The 18145-nt window shown below is 40.1% G+C and overlaps 2 protein-coding genes across 8 annotated transcripts in view; both read right to left on the reverse strand.

Annotated features, from left to right (window-relative positions):
• The window catches only part of Cfap70 (cilia and flagella associated protein 70), a 71850-nt gene extending 61363 nt beyond the window's left edge, over positions 1-10487 (reverse strand). For all 5 annotated transcript variants that reach the window (XM_048426403.3, XM_085698325.2, XM_085698324.2 and 2 more), the window contains exon 1: positions 10446-10487. The gene's annotated coding sequence lies outside the window, so the exon portion shown is untranslated. The remainder of the gene's footprint in view (positions 1-10445) is intronic.
• A 4067-nt stretch (positions 10488-14554) lies between these two features.
• The window catches only part of Anxa7 (annexin A7), a 31627-nt gene continuing 28036 nt past the window's right edge, over positions 14555-18145 (reverse strand). For 2 of the 3 annotated variants that reach the window (XM_048426455.3, XM_048426456.3), the window contains 2 exons: positions 16881-16993; positions 14555-14986 (listed from right to left, as the gene is read on the reverse strand). In XM_048426455.3, coding sequence (XP_048282412.1) covers positions 14864-14986; positions 16881-16993 — 236 coding nt within the window. In that variant the 3' untranslated portion in view covers positions 14555-14863. Of the gene's footprint in view, positions 14987-15022; positions 15806-16880; positions 16994-18145 lie in introns of those variants that run through there. The other variant, XM_085698340.2, reaches the window with a different exon arrangement.

Below are 18145 nucleotides of genomic sequence, written 5' to 3' on the forward strand. Positions count from 1 at the left end.
ATGCTATTAAGTAGGCAGAATTAACATAGTAAAAATGGCAATCTTACCAAAAACAGTTTACAGATTCAACACAATGCCCATCAAAATTCCAGCAAAATTCTTCAAAGATCTCAAAAGAACAGTATTTAACATCATTTGGAAAAGCAAAAAAATCCAGGATAGCCAAAACAATCCTGTACAATAAAAGAACTTTGGAGGCATCACAATCCCTAACTTCAAACTCTACTACAGAGCTTCAGTACTGAAAACAGCCTGGTACTGGCATAAGAACAGACAGGAGGACCAATGAAACCAAATAGAAGACCCAGATATTAATCCACACATCTTCAAACACATGATCTTTGATAAAGAAGCAAAAAATATCAAATGAAAAAAGAAAGCATACTTAACAAATGGTGCTGGCATAACTGGATATCAACATGTAGAAAAATGAAAATAGAGCCATATCTATCACCATGCACAAAACTCAAGTCCAAATGGATCAAAGACCTCAACATAAAGCCAGCTACACTGAACCTTATAGAAGAGAAAGTGGGAAGTACACTTGAACGCATTGGCACAGGGAACCACTTCCTAAAGAGAACCCCAGCATCATAGACACTGAGAGAAACAATAAATGGGACCACCTGAGACTGAAAAACTTCTGTAAAGCAAAGGACATAGTCAACAAGACAAAATGATAGCCTACAGAATGGGAAAAGATCTTCACTAACCCCATATCAGACAGAGGTCTGATCTCCAAAATATACAAAGAACTCAAGAAATTGGGCACCAAAAGATCACATAATCCAATAAAAAAAAATGGAGTCCAGACCTAAACAGAGAACTCTCAACAGAGGAATCTAAAATGGCTGAAAGACACTTAAGGAAATGTTCAGCATCCTTAGTCATCTGAGAAATGCAAATGAAAACAACTCTGAGATTCGATCTTACACCTGTAAGAATGGCCAAGATCAAAAACACTGATGACAACTTATGCTGGAGAGGTTGTGGGGAAAAGGGAACACTTCTGCATTGCTGGTGGGAATGCAAGCTGGTACAACCCCTTTGGATGTCAGTGTGGCAATATCTCAGAAAATTAGGAAATAACCTTCCTCAAGACCCAGTAATATCACTTTTCAGTATATATCCAAAGGATGCTCAATCGTGCACAAGGACATGTGCTCAACTATGTTCATAGCAGCTTTGTTTGTTATAACCAGAACCTGGAAACAACTTAAATGCCCCTCGATTAAAGAATGGATAAGGAAAATGTGGTACATTTACACAATAAACTACTACACAGCAGAAAAAAAATAACAACAGCTTGAATTTTGCAGGAAAATGGATGGAGCTAGAAAACATTATTTTGAGTGAGGTAACCCAGACACAGGAAGACAATTATCACATGTACACACTCAAGGTGGTTTTTGAACATAAAGCAAAGAAAGCCAGTCAACAAACCACAGTCCCAGAGAATTTAGGCAACAATGAGGACACTAAGAGAGACTTATATAGATCTAATCTACATGGGAAGTAGAAAGTAGAAAAAGACAAGATTTTTCTGAGTAAATTGGGAGCATGCGGACCTTGGGGGAGGGTTGAAGGTGGGAGGAGAGAGGCAGGGAGGGGAACAGAAAAAAAATGTAAAGCTCAATAAATATCAATAAAAAACATAAATCCTAAAAAAAAGAAATGGAAGAGAAGACAAACAAAAATTAGAAGAATTTTTTTTATATTTATTTATTATGTATACAATATTCTGTCTGCATGTATGCCTGAAGGCCAGAAGAGGGCACCAGACCTCATTACAGATGGTTGTAAGCCACCATATGGTTGCTGGGAATTGAACTCAGGACCTTTGGAAGAGCAGGCAATGCTCTTAAACTCTGAGCCATCTCTCCAGCCCCAAAAATTAGAAGAATTTAATAAATCTCTCAAAGAACCCTCCCCCCAAAAAATAAAAAAAAACAATCAAACAGGTGAAGGAAACAGTTCAAGACTTGAAGACTGAAATCGAGGTAATAAAGAAAATACAAACCAAGGGAATTCTGAATATGGAAAATTTGGGTAAACAAATAGGAAATACAGAGACAAGTATAACGAACAGAATACAAGAGATAGAAGAAAGAATCTCAGGCATTGAAGATACTATAAAGGAAATAGACTCATTAGTCAAAGAAATCATTAAATCGGACAAATTCTTAACACAAAACATCCAAGAAATCTGGGACACCAAGAAAAGACCAAACCTAAGAATAATAGGGGTAGAAGGAGATGAACTCCAGATCAAAGACACAGAAAATATATTCAACAAAATTATAGTAGAAAACCTTTCCAACCTAAAGAAGGATGTGCCAATGAAGGTACAAGAAACTTACAGAACACCAAATAAACTGGATCAAAAAAAATCCCCTCACCATATAATAATCAACACACAAAACATACAGAATCAAGAAAGAATATTAAGAGCTGCAAAGGAAAAAGGTCAAGTAACATATAAAGGCAAACCTATCAGAATTACACCTGACTTCTCAATGGAAACCATGAAAGCCAGAAGGTCTTGGATAGATGTGCTGCAGACACTAAGAGACCATGGATGCAAGCCCAGACTACTATACCCAACAAAGCTTTCACTCACCATCGATGGAGAAAACAAAATATTTCATGACTAGAACAGATTTAAACAATATGAATCCACAAACCCAGCCTTACAGAAAGTACTAGAAGGAAAACTCCAACCCAAGGAAGCTAACTACACCCACAAAAACACAAACACCTGATAACCCCAACCAGCATAACACAAAGAAGGGAAATACACCAACTCTACTACTGAAAGATAACCACTGTTCATTAATATCACTTAACATCAATGGACCTCAGAGTAAAGGGTTGGGAAAAGGTTTTACAATCAAATGGACCTACAAAACATGCGGGTGTGGCTATCCTAATATCAAACAATATAAAAACTGAAATCAATTTTGTTAGATATTAGGATGACAATTCATCAAGATGCAGTCTCAATCCTGAATATCTAAGCCCCTAATTCAAGAGCACATATGTAAAAGAAACATTACTAAAACTTAAATCTCACATCAAACCCCACACACTAATAGTAGGAGACTTCAACACTCCACTCACACCAATGGACAGGTCAACCAGACAGAAACTTAACAGAGAAGTAAGAGAACTAACAGATGTAATGAATCAAATGGACTTAACAGACATCTGTAGAACATTCCACCTAAACACAAAAGAATATACCTTCTTCTCAGCATCTCATAGCACCTTCTCTAAAACTGATCACATACTCACTAACAAAGCAAACCTCCAAAGATACAAAAAAATTGGAGTAAACCCCTGTGTCTTACCAAATGACCAGGGATTAAGATTAGAATTTAACAACAATATTACTCTCAGAAAGCCTACAAACTCTTGGAAATTGAACAATCAACTACTGAATGTAGTGAGGGGCTGCGGGCAGGCCTGCTTTTCGCCTCACCCGGCTCCCACACAGCTAGCTTAGTCCCAGAAATAACAACACACAAATTGTATTCATTTAAGCACTGCCTGGCCCATTATCTCTAGAGAGTTAGTTACTGACTAACTCTCATATCTTGACATTAACCCATTTCTAATCATCTGTGTAGCATCACGAGGTCATGGCTTACCGGGAAAGATTCAGCATGTCTGACCTGGTGGCTGGTTCCATGGTGTCTGGCTCATAGCCCTCTTCCCAGCATTTTGTTCTGTTTACTCCGCCTACCTAATTTTCTGTCCTATCGAGGGGCCAAGGCAGTCTCTTTATTGACCAATGAAAATAACACAATAGACAGATAACCCTCCTCCATCAACTGAATAACCCCTGGGTCAAGGAAAAAATAAAGAAATAAATTAAAGTCTTCCTTGAATTCAACAAAAATAAAGACACAACATATCCAAACCTATAGAACACTATGAAAGCAGTGCTAAAAGGAAAGTTCATAGCACTAAGTGCCCACATAAAGAAAATGGAGATGGGCTGGAGAGATGTCTCAACAGTTAAGAGCACTGGTTGCTTTTCCAGAGGACCCGGGTTCAAATACTCCCAGCACCCACATGGCAGCTTACAACTGTCTGCAACTCAGTTTGGATCAGGAATCTAACACTGTCACACCAATGTGCTTAAAATTAAAAATAAATCACTAAAAAAATGAAAGAAAATGGAGAAATCTCACTTAACAGTATGATATAGGAGGGTCATCTGTCTATGTGTTACTTTCATTGGTTAATAAAGAGACTGCCTTGGCCTTTGATAGGACAGCAGCTTAGATAGGTGGAGTAGATAGAACAGAATGCTTGGAAGAAGGTAAGTGAGGCAGACGCCATGATTCCCCTTCCTGAGACAGATGCTGGCTAGACTCATGCCGGTAAGCCACAGCCTCATGGTGGCATACAGATTATTAGAAATGGGTTAGTCAAGATGTGAGAGTTAGCCAATAAGAGGCTACAGATAATGGGCCAGGCAGTGTTTAAATGAATACAGTTTCCGTGTAATTATTTTGGGTATAAACTAGCCAGGGAGCCAGGATCCCAGCAGAACGCAGCCCACCGCTCCTTTTTGCAACAACAGTACACCTGAAAGCTCTAGAAAAAAAAAAGAAGCAGACCTAGCCAGGAGGAGTAGAAGACAGGAAATAATCAAAGTGAGGGCTGAAATCAACAAAATTGAAACAAAGAAAACAATACAAAAAATCAATGAAACAAAGAGCTGGTTCTTTGAGAAAATCAACAAGATTGACAAACTCTTATTCAAACTAATCAAAGAGAGAGAACATACAAATTAACAAAATCAGAAATGAAAAGGGAGACATAACAATAGATACTGAGGAAATTCAGAGAATCATTAGGTCTTACTACAATAACCTGTACTCCACAAAACTAGAAAACGTAAAAGAAATGAACAATTTTTTAGATAGATAACTTATATCAAAATTAAATCAAGACTGGATGAGCAATTTAAATAGACCTACAAGGTTCGAGGAAATAGAAGCTGTCATCAAAAACCTCCCAATCAGGGGCTGGAGAAATGGCTCAGAGGTTAAGAGCATTGCCTGCTCTTTCAAAGGTCCTGAGTTCAATTCCCAGCAACCACATGGTGGCTCACAACCATCTAAAATGAGGTCTGGTGCCCTCTTCTGGCCTGCAGGCATACAGACAGAATATTGTATACATAATAAATAAATAAATATTTGCAAAAAGACCTCCCAACCAAAACAAGCCCAGGGCCAGATGGTTTTAGTGCAGAATTCTACCAGAACTTCAGAAAAGAGCTAATATCTATACTCCTCAAAGTGTTCCATATGATAGAAACAGAAGGGACATTGACAAACTCTTTTTTGAGGCTACAGTCACCCTGATACCAAAACCACACAAAGACTCAACCAAGAAAGAGAATTACAGACCAATCTCACTCATAAACCTCGAAGCAAAAATTCTCAATAAAATATTAGCAAACCGAATCCAAGAACACATAAAAAAAATCATCCATCATGATCAAGTAGCCTTCATCCCAGAGATGCAGGGCTGGTTCAACATATGAAAATCTATCAATGTAATCTCTCATATAAATAAACTGAAAAAAAACCATAAGATTATTTCATCAGATGCTGAAAAAGCATTTGACAAAATCCAACACCCCTTTATGATAAAGATCTTAGAGAAATTAGGGATATAAGAATCATATCTAAATATAATAAAATCAATATACAGGAAGCTGACAGCTAAAGTCAAATTAAATGGAGAAAAACTCAAAGCGATTCCACTAAAAATCAGGAACAAGACAAGGCTGACCACTCTTTTTATGTCTCTTCAACACAGTGCTTGAAGTTTTAGCAATAGCAATAAGACAACAAAAGGAGATCAAGGGAATTTAAATTGGAAAGGAAGAAGTCAACTTTCGTTATTTGCAGATGATATGATATTGTACATAAGTGACCCCAAAAACTCTACCAGCGAACTCCTACAGCTGATAAATACCTTCAGTGATGTGGCAGGATACAAGATCAACTAAAAAAAGATCAGTAGCCCTTCTATATACAAATGATAAAGAAGCTGAGAGGAAAATCAGAAAAACATCACCTTTCACAATAGCCACAAATAACATAAAATATCTTGGAGTAACACTAACCAAGGAAGTGAAAGACCTATATGACAAGAACTTTAAGTCTCTGAAGAGAGAAATTGAAGAAGACACCAGAAAATTTAAAGATCTCCCATGCTCTTGGATAGGAAGGATCAACATAGTAAAAATGGCAATCCTACCAAAAGCAATCTATAGATTCAATGTAATCACCATCAAAATCCCAACACAATTCTTTACAGATCTTGAAAGAACAATAATCAACTTCATATGGAAAAAAAACAGGGTAGCCAAAACAATCCTGTATAATAAAGGAACTTCCAGAGGCATCACCATCCCTGACATCAAACTTTATTACAGAGCTACAGTAATGAAAATAGCTTGGTATTGGCATAAAAACAGAGATGTTGATCAATGGAATCCAGTTGAAGACCCGGATATTAATCCACACACCTATGGACACCTTATTTTTGACAAAGAAGCTAAAATTATACAATGGAAAAAAAGAAAGCATATTTAACAAATGGTGCTGGCATAACTGGATGTCAACCTGTAGAAGAATGAAAATAGATCCATATCTATCACCATGCACAAAACTCAAGTCCAAATGGGTTAAAAAACTCAATATAAACTCGACCACACTGAACCTGATAGAAGAGAAAGTGGGAAGTAGTCTTCAATGCATGGGCACAGGAGACCACTTCCTAAATATAACCCCAGTAGCACAGACACTGAGAGCAACAATAAATGGGACCTCCTGAAACTGAGAAGCTTCTGTAAAGGAAAGGACACAGTCAATAAGACAAAAAGGCAGCCTACTGAAAGGGAAAAGATCTTCACCAATCCCACATCAGAAAAAGGACTGATCTCCAAAATAAATAAAAAAACTCAATAAATTAGACATTAAAATTCTAAATAACCCAATTAAAAAATGGGGTACTGAACTAAACAGAGAATTCTAAACAGAAGAATTTTAAATGGCCAAAAGATACTTAAGGAAATGTTCAACTTCCTTAGCTATCAAGGAAATGCAAATCAAAACAACTCTGAGGTACCATCTTATACCTGTCAGATGGCTAAGATCAAAAACACTAATGATAGCTGATGCTGGAGAGGTTGTGGAGTAAGGGGAACACTCATCTATTGCTGGTGGGAATGCAAACTTGTACAAATACTTTGGAAATTCGTATGGCAATTTCTCAAAAAATGGGAATCAACCTACCTCATGATCCAGCAATACCACTCTTGGGAATATACCCAAAATATGCTCAATCATAATACAGAAGCATTTGCTCAACTCTGTTCATATCAGCATTATTTGTAATAGCCAGAACCTGGAAACAACCTAGATGTCCTTCAGCTGAAGAATGGGTAAAGAAAGTGTGGCACATTTACACTTCAGAGTACTATTCAGCAGTAAAAAACAACAACATCTTGAATTGTGCATGCAAATTGTTGGAATTAGAAAACACTGTCCTGAGTGAGTTAACACAGACCCAAGAAAATGAATATGGTATGTACTCACTCATAAGTAGATACTAGCTATAAAAAGAAGGACCTCGAGCCTATATAGTTCATGATCCTAGAGAAGCTAAGTAATAAGGTGAACCCAAAGATAGACATATATAGACTCACCTGGAAATTGGAAACACACAAGATCGCCTGACAAAACTGGGAGCATGGGGGCGAGGAGTAGAAGGAAGGGGAGAAGGGGAACAGGAGGGAAAGAGGGGAGGGATAAGGACAGATCCCTCCTTGAGGGAACGGGATAGTCGAATGGAGGAAGGACAGATATGAGAACAGGGAAAGAGATATCTTGATTGAGGGAGCCATTATGGGGTTAGCAAGAAACCTGGCTCTAGAAAAATTCCCAGCAATCCACAAGGATGACCCCAGCTAAGACCCTAAGCAATAGAGGAGAGGGGGCCTGAACTGGCCTTGCCCTGTAGTCAGACTGATGGATATCTTAAATATCACCATAGAACCTTTATCCAATAACAGTTGGAAACAGAGGCAGAGACCCGCATCAGAGCACTGGACTGAGCTCCCAAGGTCCATTTGAAGAGTAGAAGGAATGAGACTATGGAGCAAAGAGGTCAAGACCATGAAGGGTTCATCCACTGAAACAGTTTACCTGAGCTAATGGGAGCTCACCAACTCCAGCTGGACTAGGAAGGAACAAGCATAGCATCAAACTAGCCCCTCTGAATGTGGTTGACAGTTGTATGGTTGGGGCAGACCGAGGAGCCACTAGCAGTGGCACCGGGATTTATCCTTACTGCGTGTACTGGTATTTTTGGGATCCTCTTCTCTTTGGATGTATACCTTGCTCAGTCTAGATATAGTAGAAAGGGCCTTGGACCTTCCACAAAACAAAGTGCCTTATCTTCTCTTAGGATTGGGGGTAGGGTGGAAGGGTATGTGGAGGGAATGGGAGGAGGGGAGGGAGTGGAAATTTGGATCGGTATTTCTTTTTTAAAAATCTAATAAAAATGAGAAAAAGAAAAAAATAGAATATTATTCTGCCCAGTGTATTGTATTAAAGCAAAATACATAAATAGCTCTCCTGATCAATTTACCAAGACCATGTTAATGGTTTTTACAATCATTAAAAGTTTTATTGACAAAAGAAAGGAAGGAAGTAAGAAAAAGAAAGAAAAAAGAAAGAAAGAGAAAGAAAGAAAGAAAAAGCAGACATGGAATTATTTCGGGGTGAGAGTGGAAGGGATGAGTCGAGGCCTACAGGGACAGTGGAGGGAACCTAAGTACAATGACAGATGGATCTGTCATAAGGAAATCCATTGTTTCATATTGAAATTTTATATATTTTACACTGAAAATAGATTTAAATTTAAATAACTTTAAAGGCAAAAGGACAAGTCAGCTGTGAGGACATAGTGCTCCAAGTCTGTCTGGACTGGGTGATCTAAAAAGAGGGCAGAATTTGCAGCCTCCAGACTTCCTCAGTCTGGGAGCTGCCTAAGAGCCCCACTTCTCTGCTACTCCCAAATGCTTTCAGGCGCTTCCAGGGCCTCAGTGGCACTGACAATTTCCTTACCAACCATACCACACAAAAGGAATGCCTTCTTATGTCAGTCCCTTCTGGTAAATTAGTACCAGATGAATGAGTTCATTTGTGCCCCCTGTGCTAGACTAGCACGTGACTTTGAGTCTCTTTGATTTTTTTTTTTCCAATCGATTCTATTTCTGTCAAAATCATTAATCAAGCAAACTTTATTAAGTTGGGTACAGGGGTAACTGCTGAGGATAGGAGACTATATAAGCCCCCTTTCCTTGGGAATTTAAGGTCTACTGAGGAAGAGAGACACATAATAGACCAAGAGGGATCAGTTTGGTGACTGGTACCCTAGCAGAGGGTTGAGCAAACAAACTTTCCATTATGACTTGGTACACACTAAAGCCTTTCTATACGTCATGCAGGAGAGAAGCAAACAGTTTCAGACAAGTTTGTTATCTTACCAGGCCATCACTGAGCAGGGATGTATGAAGCTGGGACCTAACCGGATCTGAGAACGCATGTGTGTATGGGCATATCAAGAAAATCTCCTCATGAGAGGTGACCTGGAGCTAAAAGAATAGCTTAATATGAAGGCTGTTCCCGACAGAAAGAAAAGACTGCAAAAGGTTCAAAAATTTCAAAAAGCAAATCAGATACTTCAGTATGTTTGGATCATAATGTGAGAATAAATCGAGATCAAAGCATAGGGATACAAATATTCTTCAGCTGTATTACTACTTCCGACGCTCCAGCGTCAGCTCTGCTGTCAACATCTTCCGCCCATGATGACCTGGCTTAGGCTGGGCCCGCCCCTCCCCAGTGTGGACGTGTTATCACTTCGCATTCTTTGCTTTCCTAATTGTTTTTCTTCTGTCCTTTCTAAGGCAGATACCAAAGCTACTCATTCCCTTTAAACATTTCCTATCCACGAAGATTCAGCCACTCCTTATTCCCGGGACATTTGTTTTGTTTTGAGGATGGGGGTTTTGTTGGCTTTCCTCGCGGTGCTAGGCATACAACAGAGTCTCAAGCACTTCACTGAACTGGCTTCACAATCCCAGAAGTAGGAACACCTCCTACCGAGTAAGTGTGACCTTGGACAAAAGCTTCAGTTTGGCTCTTGCCCTCAACAAGCATTTCGGCAAGCTGTGCCTGAATTCTGGGTGAGGCGGGATGGTGGACGCAGCTGGGCTGGGAGGGAGAGTCCTTGGTAGCACGGGAGTTTCAAACCGGCCTTGGCCAAAGGGAAAGAGTGGGCAAGTCTGGAAGAAAAGATCTGGGGAGAAGGAGTAACCCAAAGCCTCTGAAAGGGAGGTGCTGTCTTACCTGAGGCAGAAGCTGATTATGTTTTCTGTAACTATAGCAACCAGCAACCGGCTAACTCTCGCGAGAACTTGTTTTTCCCATCGCAGAGGTGCTTTGAAAACCACGCCTATTGAGTACTTTTTTTTTTTTTTTTTTTTTTTTTTTGCTAGTTTGGGTGAACGTGCAGCTTTCCACCCTTCGATTTTGTTTTTTTTTTGTTTTCTCGACTCTCGATTTCAATATACCAACAGACACACACACACACACACACACACGAACAATAAAACTAAAAGCAACTTTGTTAAAGAAAAAAGTCCAGTGAGACCAGACCAAAATAACAACCAAACAAACACAAAAACCAAAAAGAAAAGAAAAAAGTCTTTACAAAATATATGTGTGAGCACACATCATTTTAAAGGATGCCCAGGCTCTCACCTCTAGTTCCAGCTATTTGGGAGGCTGATGCAGAAGGAAGGTTCGCTTGAGCGGGCGTTTGAGGGTAGCCTGGACAATATTAAAGTCTTTCCTTCAAAAGTAAGTTAATAACTTGGGTCTTTTCTCAAAATGTCTGTATCTTAAATGCTTACTCTTGGATCTAGAGAGATGATTCAGCAGTTAGCCCTGCCTGTGGCAGGGAGCAGGTGGCACACACCTTTTTAATTCCAGCACTAAGGCAGAGATAGGGGACTCTCTGAGAGTTCAAGGTCAGCCTGGTCTACTGAGAAAGTTCCAGGACAACCAGAGCTACACAGTCAAACTCTGTCTCGAAAAACAACAACAACAACAACAACAACAACAAAGGCGTCCTTTCTGCTGTACTAGAAGACCCAAGTTTGATTCCCAGCACCCGCATGGGCAGCACAGCTGCCTGTGGCTGCAGCATCAAGTGATCCAGGGACCTCTTCCGGCCTCTGTGTGCGTCTATGCTCAGGCAAAGGTAAAAGTGAAAAATAAATCTTTTAAAATTCTCAGCTGAGACCGGGCAGTGGTGGTGCACACTTTTAATCCCAGCACTTGGGAGGCAGAGGCAGGAGGATCTCTGTGAATTCAAGGCCAGCCTGGTTTACGAGAGCTAGTTCCAGGACAGGCTCCAAAGGTACACAGAGAATCCCTGTCTTGAAAAAATTTTCTCAGTTGGGCATGCATAGCAAGTTCCACATTAGCTAGGGCTTCATAGCCAGACGCTTCTTGTGCATTCCAAGTATACACTATACCACCAAGCGTGGTCTCTGCACTGACCATGCCTGTCAGTATAACTGGAAGGAAATGGACAGGGTCTAAGCAGTTGCTATCAAAATCACAACTGACAAGCAGTCCCAAGTCTATGACTCCAGCTCCAAGGCACCTACACCCATGTACACACACACACACACACACACATATACACAATTTGAAACGTAAGATAAACCTTTTTTGTAGATTTATTTATTAGGTATACAACATTCCAACATTCCTTCCATGTATACTTGCACACCAGAAGGGGGCACCAGATGTCATTACAGATGGCTGTAAGCCACCGTGTGGTTGCTGGGAATCGAACTCAAGACCTCTGGAAGAGCAGTCAGTGCTCTTAACTGCTGAGCCATCTCGCCAGCCCCGAGGATAAACCTTTTTTAAAAAACCACTGCTGACTTTGTCAGAAATTAACAAGAGGACTCACACTTACTATTTCATAATAATAAAAGTGCTGGTCTAAAAGGTATTAATCGAGGCTTAAGGATAGACAGTACAGAGCAAAGGAAATGAACTGAGAGTTAAGAAATATGCACTTAACCATTAAGACCAACAGATTTTGAACAAGGTTGCCAAAAAAATCCAAGGTGGTAAAGAACACTCAAGTCTACCAAGTCTAGCCTGGTGAAGCGATTTGCTCATCTAGACGGTCTATCAGGGACATGAATGGCACAGGTGTTTGTGTCTAAATGTGAGGATCTGAGTCCGAGTCACAAGAGTTCATAATCCCAGTGCTCCTATGGAAAGATGAGAAATGAAGATGGAAGACTCTCTTGAAATTGAGTCAGCTAGAAGCTTGCACACAGTTAAAACAAGGATGTCTTCTGACTTCTGTGCTATGTACAGATGCTTACATGAATGTATACGTGCACACACACACAATTGTGATATGTAAACACATGATAAAATAGTCAGACTTTGAAAAAGGAAAGGAAATCCTACCATTTACAACAATGCAGATGAGCTGAGCATGGTGGTGCACACCTTCAAACCCAGCACTAGGGAGGCAGAGGCTGCAAGGACAGCCTAGTCTACACAGCGAGTTCCAGGCCATCCAAGACTCACTATAATACCTTGTCTCAAAACAAACAAGCACAAAAACAAAAATGATAAATAAGTCAGTCATTTATATTACAAGTATGTGGAATATAAAATAGTTGAACTCATATTAACAGAATGATGGCTACTAGGGGCAAAGGCCATGAAAATGGGAGATGTTCAAGGGTATAAGCTATCAACTTTAAGTCCTAGAGATGTGGTAACTATAATTTATGTAATGTATCATCTCACACTTGAAACTTAAATGGTACTAAGGTATACCCTAAGTTTCCTCTCTCTCTCTCTCTCTCTCTCTCTCTCTATATATATATATATATATATGTGTGTGTGTGTGTGTGTGTGTGTGTGTGTGTGTATGTGTGTGTGTGTGTGTGTGTGACAGTTTGAACTTGATTATGGAAGACACTACACAAGATTAGTTCTATCAAAGATCATACTGTGAGGCTTAAATTAAGCAAATTTAAATTTTGTCAATTACATATCAGTTAAGCTTAGGGGCTAGATGTGGTAGTATATGCCTATAATCCCAGAACTTAAAATGGTTAAGAAAGGAAGATTCCAAATTCAAAGTCAGTCACTACTATGAAACAAGACTGTCTTTAAAAATAAAATACACAACTGAGGAAAAACAAGCAAACAAACTTGGGGCTGGAGAGATGGCTCAGTGGTCAAGTGCACTGCTTGCTCTTCCAGAGGACCTGGCTTCAATTCCAGTACCCACATGGCAGCTCACAGCCATCTGTACCTCCATTTTCAGGGTATCTGCTGCCCTCTTCTGGACTCCTCAGGCCCCAGGCTTGAAGGGTATACAGAATAAATTATACACATAAAGAATAAGTAATTTTTTAAAAAAAAAGATTCAAATTATAATTACCACTCTAGGTCAAAAGAACTGTGGTTTAAAAAAGTATTATACCATTTTACTGTTTCTGTAAAGTCACTGGACCAAACTTATTGCTTATCTTAAATAAACTTGCAAACTTATTTATCTTAAAGATCAGACCATAGCTTTCCACTTTTCCAGTCTAATAAACTCGTAAAATAAAAATCTCAAAGATCTTGGTCATGCAGAGGACGTTTTAGGAGTCAGCACTCACAGGACAAGTCACAAGCATCTGTAACCTGTTTCAGGATTTCCAACACCTCTTCTGGCCTCTGCCGGCAATGTACGCAAGTGGTTGTATGTACATGTACACAGGCAACACACATACATATAAAATCTTTCTTTAAAAGCTGGAAAGGAAAACAGAGGCTTCCATAATTGAGGTGAATTTCCCTGTGACCTCATCCACTGCGATCAGGCAGGAACACAGAAATGATTCTATTAGGGCTGAAGGGACTATGCTGTGGAGGGCAGGCAGGGAGCTTTCCTGTGCTTCAGCTCAGCTCCCGAGAGCCTCGGGAACACTCTGGCTACTGAGATAACGCTTAGAAGCCAGCCTTGCACGGGTCACCACCGTCAGAACTGTGTGGTGTTCCAGGCACCCCTCCCATGCAGTGGGAGTCACTCCTAACAGCTGGCCTTGGAATAGAAAAGGACTCTCAAGAACACCAGTGAAATCCCCAGAGTTAAGAGATTTCCCGACAAACTGTCTTATCTGAGCGGACATCGGGCGGCTCTAGAGCTCTTCAGTACCGCCAGCTGAAGCTGAGACTCCACCTGAACCAGGGAGCCTCAGCCATCAGATGGGACTGACTTTGGCTTCTAAGTCCTAATGTTCCTGAGCTGAAAACTGCACTCTGAAATCAAACCAGACCAGCATCAGTTTTAAAAAACACCATTCTCATTCTCTCAGTTTTTGAACTACAGGTAATGAACACTTTAACATTACACAGAATTAGATTGTTGTGATTTTTATTCAATTTTAAATCCTGATTAAAACAAAAGCAGTGAGAAAAAAGCTTTACAAATGGCACAAAATTACTACGTCATTGATATGGCTTTTACACTGATTGGATATACAAAGAAAAAAAGAACATTGGAATTAAGGCAGTAACAATGTGTGCAAACCAAGCACATTACCCTGACACAATTTTTAGTAAAAAGCTACTCCGGCTAAGTGGTGCTGACATTTCTGCACGCAGGTCTCATTGCTTGCAAGGATAAGCTCAGAATAGCTCCCTTCATTAAGGAAACAAAACCCTTGTCACTGACCAACGATGGCCAGCAGCAGCTTCCTGTAGTCCCCGCTTGTGTCGCTGGCAATCATGGTACTTAGTGTCTTCTGATACATCTGGGTGAACATCTGCTTTATCTGAACAAGGTCAATCTGTAAGAAATGGTAGGTCAGAAAAAAAATCTGTTCAAAGAAAATGCATTTTTGTTGTTGGGTTTCATTTTGCTTTTTTGAGACAGGGTTTCTTTGTGTAACACCCTGGCTGTCCTGGAACTTACTCTGTAGACCAGGGCATTTATTTGTGTAATAATACCACAATAATCAGAACGGGAAAGGATAAACACCAAATGAGCAATGTTCCAGAATTATCATTCACACTAGGGATGAGGTCACCTTTGCTTACACTATCAGGGAAGATCCCATTTGCTGCTTTAGAAAACCCTGGATGACAAGACACCAGGTTCATCTGTTATTCCCAAGTACTGTCATTTAAATATACAGTATCTGATAATAGGATAGCTTTACAAAAATGTGGTAACACTTGTACATTCCTGGTGGGAATGTAACATGCAGTGGTTGCTATGGAAAACAGTACAGTGATTTAAAAAAAGGATCTACAGAATTACAGCAACTCCATCTCTTGCTAAAATCCCAAATGAAGTAGTAGGGACTTGAAGGGATTTAGTGCACACCATGCTCACAGTAGCGTCATTTACAAACACGAAAGACAGAAGCAAACCAAGTACGTATAAACAGATGAACATCAGTCACCATGGGTTGTTATTCGGTCTTAAAATTATGCAGTCATGATGAGTTTCAAGCCGAGGTAAGTAAAGAAGCTAGTCTCAAATATGTTGTACGATTCCAAGCACACGGCGACTCCAATGCCATCAACACTGGACAGAAAGCTGTGTGGCAACTGCTGACGGCAGAAAGCAGGGGTAACTGTTTCCTGAGTACGGATTTTCAGTTCTGCAAGATGTAAAAATTTCTAGATGGTGTGACAGTGCACAACGTGACCACATGGTTGCCACGGTACCCTTAACAAAAGGTGGTCAGTGGTTTTAATCCCAGGGGGAGGCAGAGGCAGGCAGATCTCAAAAGTTCTAGAACTTGGTCTACAGAGCAAGTTCTAAGACAGCCAGGAAAACATAGAGAAACTCTGTCTAAAACAAACAAACAAACAAAACCCCTAAATTTTGTTTGCCTTCTAAAAAAAATAACTACCTTCTATAGTATTATTTAATAATGTATACTTTCAATTAAAAATATAACTGGGCAGTGGTGGCTCAGCATTTAGGAGGCAGAGGCAGGAGGAACTCTGTGAGTTTGAGGCTAGCCTGGTCTATAGAGGGAGTTCCAAGACAGCCATGGCTACATACAGAGAAACTCTGTCTTGAACCCCCCTCCCCAAATACACACACACACACACACACACACACACACACACACACACACTCAAAATATCAATATATATGAAGTAAAAACTGATGAATTTAAATATTTTATAATTCACAAGGATGCTAACATTGATATCTAAACACATAGGTATTTCTACTTTTTACACGACCAAGAAAAAGAACAAACTGGAACCCATGCTTAGTGTGCATAAGTACCTGGGTTTCAGTCCCAGCACTGCAAAAATCAGTCAGTAAATAAGCTGGGGAGTGGTGGTGCACACCTTTAATCCCAGCACCCGGGAGGCAGAGGCAGGCGGATCTCTGTGAGCTAGTTCCAGGACAGGCTCCAAAGCTACAAAAGCAAGGCAGACACAATGGTGCTCCTGTAGTCCTGCCCAGCCTAGGCAATCTAACGAGACACCAGTCTCCTTAGAAATTTAATAAACAAACAAATACACCTTGCAATTTCCCATAAACCTGCATTCTTCACAGGCCTTTTCAAGGAGGAAAGCTTTTTTTGCCGTCTTCTCTGAGGGGCTAATGTTACTGAAAACCTCCCTCTCATGGAGGGCGTGTCATTCCTAAGGGTTTTATAATCACGAACATTGACTCTTCAGTTTGACAGAGAAAGTGTCATCTTGTCTCACCTCACTTCGAGTGACCACGATCCTGACCAGGGTGGAGTCATCTGTGCCAGCGCCTTTCATGGAACAGTAGAGTCGTTCAGCAAAGAAGGCGGGGCGGTTTAGGGCGCACTGCACTGCAAGGCAGACATGCTTTAGAGGAGGCCGGATGACCAGCCAGCCTACCTCTGTGGATTCATCTAAGCCTGTTTGTGATTATTTTTTACACAGAAATAAGAAGAGTGTGAATGGTCTTCTGCCCCTTGTTTTTTCTCAGCATGTATCAACCTTTGTAGCTGAATCAGACAGGCAACTTTCATTTCTAAGAGGATTCACTCAAGCCGATAAATCTACTTTCTCTTTATAGATGCACTGATGTAGATTCTTTACACTTTCTAGTATAAAGATCTATAGTAAGTGTGTCCCAGATTAAGTAATAGCTTATTAAAATAAATGACGAAAATCTGAATTCTTTACATTAAGAATATATTTTTGAGGGCCAGCTAGAGCAGGAAAAGCACTTGTAAAAGCCCAATCGCCTGAACTCAATCCCCCAAATGCAAAGCACCTAAAGGTAGAAGCTAGAACTGACTCCACCTAAATAGCTTCTAGTCTCCACACGTGTGCTGTTACATGCATATGTCTGTAACATACATCTCTTTCTCACACACGATGGCTCAGTGGTAAAGTACTTATCTAGCATATGTTTAAGTCCCTAGGTTCAATTCCTAGCACCGTTTACACACAAAAACAACTGTCATTTGGCTGAGAAAAAACTATGAGTATCATCTAGGAGAAAACAGATTGACAAAGATTTAAAAACAGCATTTGGAACTGTGAGTCACTGGAAAAATCACTTAGCAAAGTGAATTCCTACAGATGGCAGAGGGCATACATTGTACGTGATTGTCACTTTAGCCATGCTTATACGTTAACATTTTCAGGCACTCCATTGCTAGTAAAAAGGAGCTCGTAATACTCTCCTTATTTCTGTAGTATCCATGAGGACAGAATTCCCACATATTAAGGTGTCAGATCACCACAAACACATTAACTCCAAAGAGTGTCTCTGTTTCAAGAACTTGGAAGTGTGTTCTGAGGGCTCAAAACGATGTTTTGTGTGCTATATATGGAGATACACTGAGGAGGTAGAGGCAGGTGGATCTTTGCGAATTCAGGGCCAACCTGGCTTACACAGTAAGACCCTGTCTCAATAAATAAATAAATTAACTAAAACACCATGTCTTGGGGTAGTACTGGTCGTTCCTCAGGGCGCCCTCATTTGTTCA

The sequence above is a fragment of the Myodes glareolus genome, chromosome 12 (genome assembly GCF_982192425.1).
Source record: "Myodes glareolus chromosome 12, mMyoGla1.1, whole genome shotgun sequence".
NCBI lineage: Eukaryota > Metazoa > Chordata > Mammalia > Rodentia > Cricetidae > Myodes > Myodes glareolus.